At 41.9% G+C, this 9,547-nt stretch overlaps 2 protein-coding genes across 5 annotated transcripts in view; one reads left to right on the forward strand and one right to left on the reverse strand.

The window, feature by feature from the left end:
* The window catches only part of LOC125971014 (genetic suppressor element 1), a 42,918-nt gene extending 34,805 nt beyond the window's left edge, over window positions 1–8,113 (forward strand). For all 4 annotated transcript variants that reach the window (XM_049723841.2, XM_049723842.2, XM_049723844.2 and 1 more), the window contains 10 exons: window positions 597–820; window positions 1,121–1,316; window positions 1,535–2,013; window positions 2,077–2,189; window positions 2,607–2,883; window positions 3,083–3,205; window positions 3,677–4,024; window positions 4,392–4,658; window positions 5,222–5,325; window positions 6,603–8,113. In XM_049723841.2, the coding sequence (XP_049579798.1) occupies window positions 597–820; window positions 1,121–1,316; window positions 1,535–2,013; window positions 2,077–2,189; window positions 2,607–2,883; window positions 3,083–3,205; window positions 3,677–4,024; window positions 4,392–4,658; window positions 5,222–5,325; window positions 6,603–6,728 (2,257 nt within the window). In that variant the 3' untranslated portion in view covers window positions 6,729–8,113. The remainder of the gene's footprint in view (window positions 1–596; window positions 821–1,120; window positions 1,317–1,534; window positions 2,014–2,076; window positions 2,190–2,606; window positions 2,884–3,082; window positions 3,206–3,676; window positions 4,025–4,391; window positions 4,659–5,221; window positions 5,326–6,602) is intronic.
* A 290-nt stretch (window positions 8,114–8,403) lies between these two features.
* On the reverse strand, window positions 8,404–9,538 carry LOC125971019 (dynein light chain roadblock-type 2-like). The gene is made up of 4 exons (XM_049723850.2): window positions 9,373–9,538; window positions 9,163–9,238; window positions 8,893–9,060; window positions 8,404–8,697 (listed from the first exon to the last, which is right to left on the reverse strand). The coding sequence occupies exons 1-4, from the start codon at window positions 9,373–9,375 to the stop codon at window positions 8,645–8,647; spliced, it is 300 nt and encodes a 99-aa protein (XP_049579807.1). The 5' UTR covers window positions 9,376–9,538; the 3' UTR covers window positions 8,404–8,644.
* Between the last annotated feature and the right edge of the window lie 9 nt (window positions 9,539–9,547).

Consider the following 9,547-nt stretch of genomic DNA (forward strand, 5'->3'; position numbering starts at 1 on the left):
AGTGTATGTAAAAAAACAACAGCAGTATATTATAAATAAATAATAATTTAACTAGAACAATAAATTTTAAAATATTATGTATACATTTGAACCCCTTGATACATATACAGTATATATAGTATATATTTTAATATATAGGACTCTTGATAATGCTCAGTGGGCACCTCTGTTCTCCAGTAATTGCTCCCTTTCTCTAAACAATACTGTTTGTCTGGAACACAATACACAGGAGACATCTTTAAACACGACGCTGTTCATCATCTTCTTCTGTAATGGCTTCTGCATATCTTTTTTTTTTTATCACCATGTGTTGTTATGTGTGTGTATGTGAAAGTGCATGCGAGCGTGCACTTTTCCTGTGGTTTCCCATTAAGTGTTCATCTGTTCTTGCTCAGTCATGCTGTGTATGGATTATTTCCCTTATAGTAAGCGGAGAATGTGTGTGTGACTGTTTGTGTGAGGTTCACCAGTGTGTGGTTAATATCTGCCTCGTGCTGGGTGTTGCATCTCTCACCCTCCCTTCCTCCTCCCCTATGTGTTTATTTGTGTGCGTGTGTGCACGCGCGCGCCTTCATACTTGTCAACTTCCCCCACAGGCTGCAGATGGAGAATGAGCTTCGCCAACGAGAGAGGGAGAAAGAGAGGGAGGAGGAAAGGGAGCGAGAGCTGGACAGACAGAAGGAGAGGCAGAGGGACAGACAGCAGCAGATGGTCAGGGCTGCGGAGGGGCACGGATACCTGGCCGAAAGGGCGACTCAGAGGACGCCGTCGCTGGAGGACAGGGCCAGGCTAGTGGAGAGGCTGACCCCCAACAGACTGGGTACAAATACACATTCATTCATTCATTCATTCATTCATTCATTCATTCATTCATTCATTCATTCATTCATTCATTCATTCATTCATTCATTCATTCATTATATTTATTTATTTATTTATTTAAGTAAATATATAAAGGATGAAAGTACATGAACTAAAATAGCACATTGGGAACTACAGCTACAATAATAAGCACAATGTTTAATTAAAAGCTTTGTAATTTAATTATCTGTCACATTATTATTGTCTTGCAGAAAATACCCAGCGACTGTCTTGACTTCCTTCTCAAATCTCTGTCCAGATAAAGCCAAGGAGTCGGATCTCCCATCGTTCCTCTCGCATAAACCTCTGCCCTCCTCCAGGGGCTCTGTCCCACACCCGTTGCCCAGTCTGGTGCCTACTCACCTGGGCAAGCATCACGTGGTGGGTGGTGTCAACGGAGCTGCTGCCACGACTCACAGGGCCAGCGAGGAGGCCTGGATGAAGGACTGCAATAGGTGACAATTATATATGTTGGGAAAGTACAGTACAACACAATTACAGTGGTGCCCTTTGAGTGTCCTATGAGTTTTTTGAATTTCTGTATTTGAACACGGGGTGTGTAGACTGTTTTTGATCCACTCTAAATCAAGATACCAGACTGTAAGTGTAGGTGAGTGCGTCTGATAGCTTTAACACTGGTCTAAATCGATTGTCCTTGTATGTATCCAAACAGAACTGGCCATCCTAACCAAGGCATCAAAGATGCACCACCCTCCCTGGGTGCACCGCCTCCTCTCATCTCCCCTAAACCTCCGCAAACCACTCTGTGGAACCCCGCCTCTTTTGTGGACCGCAGACAGCCCATCCCGCCGATTCGTCCCCCTCCCAGCCTGACCAGAGCTGACCGACCCGACCTGAGCTGGGAGGAGAAGATGGAGGAGGGAGCCCGGAGGAGGCCGGAGGCTCACGAGAGGTATCCCTCTGCGAGGGAGGAGGCCTGCTTGTCCAACAAGACCGAGCAGGACCTCCTCCAGAGGCGCCAGGCCAACAACCTCTACCTGAGGCTGTGCGCGCCCCTGTCAGACCCCAACGCCGGCAGGGAGCGGCAGAGGGACAGCACGCTGGTGTACGACGAGGCACTCCAGCAGCATCGGCGACTCCTCAGCAAGCTGGACCTAGAGGAGCAGAGGAGAAGGGAGGCACGCGAAGGAGGTGAGCCGAACAGAGGCAAACACCTGGAAAGAGTTCAAATAAACAACATCTCCTATGCTGCAGGTTATTACTATGACTTGAACGACTCGTATGACGAGAGCGACGAAGAAGAGGTGAAAGCCCATCTGAGGAGAGTGACGGAGCAACCGCCCCTTAAACTTAATACGTCCTCTGAGGTACTGGACTTTATTCTAAATCCAATTCTAATTATCATATACTGTTAGCAATCTTGACAAGGATTTTATCAGGAGTAAAATCTTTCACTTGAAGCTTTCAGCCAAGGTCAATCTAGTTCTTTTCTGTCAACAGCAAGTGGCAAAATGGCCGCCACGAGATGGATCGAAAACAGTTAGAAGCTGCTGCTTCATTTCACAAACACAATATTAATGAGAATTCAGTGAACATCATCGTGCACACATCCAATACACAAATATCTGCACATTGTATAAAACCTGTTTATTCATTTAATTATCATCTCTTTAGTTTTATTGCTTTTTATGGTTTGGTTTATGATGCAGTCCAGGTATGACTGTATTTAAAGGTTTATATTGACTCATTGACGCTATTCTGTTGTTCTTTGCCTCTCATTGAAGAAAGTGGACTTCCTACGCATGTGTGGACTGGTTACCCGGGCTCATCGCGACGAGCTCCTGCAGTGCAAGAAGAGGAAGCGAAGGCGGATGATGAGGGAACGCAGCACCTCGCCACCACCTGTCGTGCGGGGGAAGCGGAAGTCTCCTCCTTTGCCGGCCGCCGCACTGACCACCACGTACACCGCAGAGCAGATGGACAGTGCCCCCGAGCTGCAGGAGAAGAAGGACTTTCTGCGCGCCTTTAAGCTCTCCCACGTCAATGCTCAGCAACGAAGAGGTTTGAGCAAAGCATCAACTTTGTGCATGGAGTATGCATGAACCCATGTTATGTGAAGGACTGTAATTAAAATACAATAAAAATATCATCTGGAGCAGTTCAGAATCAACCATTATAACATGACAAAAATAGTCAATAAGAGACCATGATGGGATGTGTTTTGCGCCGTTTCACTGAACTGAAATGTGTTGCACGTTAGACAAAGAGAAGACTGAGGAGCTGCTGAAGGCCATCGAGAAGAAGGTTGTGACGCTGGATACGCTCCGATACAACTCTGTACCTCCATGTAGCAGCAGCCCCCCTGCTGCCACGTCCTCAATTGGTGAGGCCCTCCACAGTATTTAGGGATGTGCACTCACTTTAAAAATTCCACAGTACACAAATATACAATACAGGACAATTTTAAGTCCGATTGCCCGCTTTATAACATTGTCAGCAAATACAATTGTCAAATTGTAAAAGATTATAAAAAATTACCCTGACCGATTATTCTGTGGGGTCGGATTAACCGCCTGGTCGATTATATCAGCCGATAAAAATATTAATGAGTAACAGGAGTTTTGATGATTAAAACCCAATATAATCTAACATTCTCAGGAACCAGTAAATGCTGTCTAAGATAATGTTTATCATCCTTCTCATCCTCTCCTATACCCATTAATTTGCAACGTCTGCAAAATATGCTGATAAGATTTATATCTACCAGGAAGACGTTAAAAAAATGGTAAACCTGTTCTATATTTCCAGACAGAATTCTTTTGCATATCTAAAATATTTGAACTTGTGTTCGCAGGGGAGTCATCATCAGCTATACCTTCCTGTCAGTCAAATGGACATCTTTATCCAGACTCGCCAAGCCCCTCCCCTCTATATTCACACAGAGCCAGACACGTCCCCCACAACGACACTGTCAGGCAGCCGCCTCCACCCTTGGCGCCCCACCATGACAAAGCGGCATCCGCAGAGGCGCCACGGCCCAACAAGAAGCTGCAGCCGGTCCACAACGGCCACTTAGTACCTTCTCTGAAAAAAGAGCCTGGTGCGGGGGTGAATGGTCGTGTCCAGCCCCGGGAGAAGTTCACAACCAACGCCTTTGCTCAGCATTTCCACCAGGCTGTGCTACAGTCCACACAGAACAAAGGTTGTACACACAACCACTACTATTACAAGTGAAACACAAATGTTTACGCTACACAGATTTTTTTTGTGTCTATTTTCTTTCATCAATTGGTTACATGAAATAAAATAATCTAGATCCAGATACTTTTTTAAAGTAGACAGCTTGATCAACTAGACAACAAAATAATCTGGCTATGTTATAGTTTGAAATGTATACTGATTGGGATCATTATGATTATTTCAGTATTAGTATTACAATTTTAAAGCAGGAATAATAAGACAGTTGTTGATCTTGGCCCTCAGATGCTTTCAAGGTAGTGAGCGGAGCAATTTTGTTCAATGTTCTCTTGTTGGAAGCCTGACAGTAAAAACCACTCTCTCCTCACCAGGGGTCTCAAAGCTGACCAAGGCTGAAATATCGCTGCCTCGCGACCCCTCCCCGCAGAAAACGCTTCATCCGAACCACGCCGCCCAGCATGCCAACGGCCATGGCACCCATTCCCATCAAGGGAGTCATGGGAAGCAACTGACCGACGCAGACGTAGATGAGGGTGAAGACTCATCTGGGGATGATGATGATGAGGACGATGAGGAACCCCCAAGGAAGTGGAAGGGCATTGGAGCAATTTTTGAGGCCTATCAGGAGTACGTGGAAGGTGGGTTCACTGTTCACAATGCCCCTCGGTAGAAAGAAACAAATGTCAAATATACATATATATATATATATATATATATATATATATATATATATATATATATATATATCAAATTACAGTAATCCCTTGCTACATCGCGGTTCGTTTACCGCGGTTTCCCTTTTTTTTTTTTTTTTTTTTTTTTTTTTTGAACATTTTTGAAAAAATTCACATATAAGTCGCTCCTCAGTATAAATCGCCCCACCACCTAAACTGAAAACCGCGACTTATAGTCCAAAAATTACGGTATACATATATATATATATATATATATATATATATATATATATATATATATATATATATATATATATATATATATATATATATAATGGGAATTGGATTATTCCAAACATAAATGAACTGAAAAGTCAAGTTTCATCAGAATGTGATCCAAATTGTATACATATTTGAGAGCAACTCAAATGTGGAAAAATTTGAGTTTCTTATTTTTCCACTCTTAAATATGCTACATCTGAGGTGATTGTTGGATTTTCTGGGTAAAACAAGCTTTTTCCTCACAGAGCGGAGTGTTGAGAGGCAGGTTCTTCACAGTCAGTGCAAAAGATTGGAAGCGCAGAACTACAATCTTAGCAGAACAGCGGAGCAACTCTCTCTCACCATGGCGGTAGGCACCCACAATCTTTTCTTTGCTTCAGTCCATCATTTTTCATGCTTAAGCAAAATCACATTTGGGGGGGTCTTCTGTTTTTGCCAGTAATAATTTTATTGTTTAATTATTAATCAATAAATACTCTCATTAATGCCTACATTGCAGTTCTGGTAGAGTTGTCGACACAATCCTATTGTCAGCCCGACAACTTTTTTTTTCCAATCTTAATAGGTAACATAATCAACAAGAGTACACTAGAAGTGGTACTGACTATCATCTGCTATTATTAAAAGTAATGAGAATAAGCTGGTATGCTATGATTATAGTGTCTCATCTGGTTCATTTTTGCTTTCAGGTCCCACATCAGCGATGAACAAAAATGATTTGTGATAGAGTACAAAAACACATAAAATCACTCCAAGATACATACAAATAATTGCTAATTAGAGTTCCATGACCTCGCTCTCAACTCAAAACATTTGTGTGTCAAATCATATTTCTCCATCCAAATGAAAAAAAATTGCAGAGGATAAAGAATATATTTCTCTAAAATAGCCATTGCTCTATGTTATGTTTACTATAATGATGTGGATTTTTCTAATGTATTTGTGTTTGTTTTAAATATTGTGTAGAGTACTGTTTTTTGTTTAGTCTAACAAACTTCAACTAGAGTCGCAAAAAAAAGCATCATGCTATTTTCGTATGTCTATTTTGTGCTCTCAAGTCAAAACAAAAAATAGGCTGACACAGCTTTTCGAATAGCCGACTATTCGAAATAAACATATATTTAGTTATTAGTCGTCCTCCTGGTTCAGTTGACTGTTGATTGCTCTTGGGGGTGGCGGCTCGGTGGCGCACTGGGTAGCACGTCCGCCTCACAGTTAGGAGGGTGCGGGTTCGATTCCACCTCCGGCCCTCCCTGTGCGGAGTTTGCATGTTCTCCCCGAGCCCGCGTGGGTTTTCTCCGGGCACTCCGGTTTCCTCCCACATCCCAAAAACATGCTTGGTAGGCCGATTGATCACTCCAAATTGTCCCTAGGTGTGAGTGCGAGTGCGAATGGTTGTTTGTCTCTGTGTGCCCTGCGATTGGCTGGCAACCGGTTCAGGGTGTCCCCCGCCTACTGCCCGATGACGGCTGGGATAGGCTCCAGCACGCCCGCGACCCCCGTGGGGACTAAGCGGTTCAGAAAATGGATGGATGGATGGATGCTCTTGGGGGCCTCTGGTGGTTGCAAGACCCTAAACAAGTACTTAGTTGGCTACTCTTGTTTTTCAAAACATGTTTTCTCCAGGAGCTGGTGAGCCAGAGACAGCGGGTGCGGGAGGAGCGTGACAAGCTCCACGCCCAGCTAGAGCACTTCAGGAGGTGTCTGACGCTACCCAGCATACATTGGGGCAACGCCCATGCACCCAGGTGACCTCGGGACTCTATGTCTCCAAAGACTACTTCCTGGCTTTGCACTTAAAGTCGATCCTTTTTACTCAAGCTACCCAAAAGAATAGAGGTGGGTCAAAGTCATAACCAGATCTGAAGAGTTTGCACCCTTTCCATGTATCTAACCCAGTGCTCCTGAACCTTTATTAAGCCAAGGCACATATTTTATATTTAAAAGAAAATGTCATAGCACACCACCAAACAAAAACGTGAGGCACGTTAATTGTACCTTCTGCCATCTAGTGGAAGGGCCTTTAATTGTTCTGCCTGTCACTATACGTCTTCAGCGTATAAAAAACAGCAAAGATACATTACATAATCCCGTTATTTGCAGTTCATTTTACATTTTCATTAGAGACCCAGGCTAGTCCTTCCCCAATGTAGCATCGTATACAAATTACCTCCCAAAATTCATCCATCCATTTTCTGAGCACTTTTTCAAATTTCCTCTGACCAATTCCTATTTACACATGCCTTTTTCGCCATCATGTGGAGCATAGGAAACAAAAAAACGCTATCAGTTGATTTTCTAGCAAACAGATAAAGGATTTGACAAATACAGAACCTCAAAAAAGCAGGGAATTACTGGATTCCAAGTGAATAAATAATCTTAGGCACAATTAAGTGAAATTAGATAATTTCCCGTACCACACTTGATAATCTCACGGAACAGTGGTTGGGAATTGTTTGGGTAAAACATAAATATTTTCAAGACACATGACCAGGCTGAATGGTCAAAACACACCTTGGGCCTTAAAACATGAATGGGATGCACTTAAACATGAAACACTGGCAGAGAAACATTCTTCCAAAACAGGAGACAAGTATCGATGAACGTTTTTGGGGGGAGCTTCACAGATTTTACAATGGTACTTGTGATAAACGAAGAATTTTTGTGATTTAATTTTACGCAAAAAAAGAGACAATAGAAGCCATACGGTGTGTTTAAAAATGCTGCTGGTCAGGAAAAAATAAATAAAATGAAGGATGTGATAGCATTAATTTATTGTTGGGGAGCTGGTTGCCATGACAACTGTATGACCACAATTTACAGATACTACCTTTACATGCGGATAGAACTTGAAGAAACATCCAGTTAGCGTCAACATTGTTGTCCAAACTTTCTGTTATCACCCAACATGTATAGCATATAATTTGCCTTTTAATTTGAAATAATTTATTATCTCAGATGGACAATATCAACAATAGAAACATGCTTATTTGTTTGAATCAGCTGTTATCTAATGTATGTTGGGGGACGATTGGGGGGGGGACTGTATATTTGCAGTGAATTATTTATTGACATATTGCTGTTCTGTACATGAAAATAGAAATTTGCATTAAAATGTTGCTTCGTTATTGTATTTACACAGTTGGTTATTTTTGGATCCCCTGATGACATCAACGCACAACATAAAAGAACCATAAATGATGGCCTATTTATTTTGTTACTTTATTTGTTAGCTTGAATGCCTCCCACTCCCCCTAATAATCATGAATCATCATTGTTCATCATGTTTTAAAGGAAGAACCAAACCTGACTCATGTTCAATCTCAAAATTATTGTGGAGCAAGATCATCTTGAGTGAATTTTAGGACATGGAGAATACATAAAAAAACACGACAAGACAATCGGCAAACAAAAAATGGCACAAAAAGCGGATGGATACTCTGGTTTATTTTGTACCGATTTAAGCAGTTCATTATTCTACCTACCACTATCACTGGTTTAGCTATATGTGATCAAAGAAAGGAATAACTGATGCAGTCGTAGATCATATGGACACAAAAATCCCTATCTACGTGAGATGACTTTCTCCTCCACTCATTCTTTATCACTGCACATAATTTCAGCATGTCACAAACATAACCCACCATGTGACCAGTTCAGTCTGCCATTCATACACGGGATCGCTCTAATCTCTGGACCAGAATAAGATGATAGGAGTTCTCTGCAAAGGAAAGCAACACAAAAAAATGCCTTTACAGTGGATACAAAGCCCCATATGCAGAATACTGCTCATACATATATTTCAGAGCTTGTACTATTTTTACTTTTACTAATTGAATCAGTACTTCTTTTACCAGTCTTTTAACACATCACATTCTTAAACACAAAGTGTGAGTACTTTTGCCACCTGTTTTACCTTGCGCAACCATAACTTCTTGATTCTTAGTGCTCATGCGCATCACGATGAGATCATCTTGAGGGTCCACGTCTCTCACCGTGCTCCTGGCCATGGCGGTGAGGCGGCGAAGGATATCCGCATACTTGCTTGCCTTGGAGCTTTCAAACGACGATCGGATTGGAAGACCTTGGAATTCAAACAAATACACGATATTCATCCATCTATCCGTCCATTTCCTACCACACATACCCTGGTCATGTGCGTGTGTAGGTCCACGTGTGTGTTTACCATCTGCATTGACAACTATCACACCCATTACACTCCCATTGGCTTCAATTCTCTGGAGCGTTTCCTCAACTTCAGCCTGTAAGAGCAATTTAAAAAAAAATGTAAAGAGTCGAAATTTTAAATTAACATTCTTCAAGCACGTTCTATCCGAAGTTTGAATGGATTATTAGTTAAATTTAGTAAATACAAATAATAAATAAATAAAATGACCATTTCGCCGGACAAGAGCTTCAAGACCTGCTGAAGTAATTATTTGCTAATGTAAATCGTTGCCCCTCGTTACGAGAGTAGGTGATAAACGTCAACGTTTCTTAATGACGTCGAATATCAATTATTACGTATTATTGTAACATTTGCTAGGCCGGATAGAAGAGTACGTCAGTCT

This window comes from Syngnathus scovelli, chromosome 6 (assembly GCF_024217435.2).
Source record: "Syngnathus scovelli strain Florida chromosome 6, RoL_Ssco_1.2, whole genome shotgun sequence".
NCBI lineage: Eukaryota > Metazoa > Chordata > Actinopteri > Syngnathiformes > Syngnathidae > Syngnathus > Syngnathus scovelli.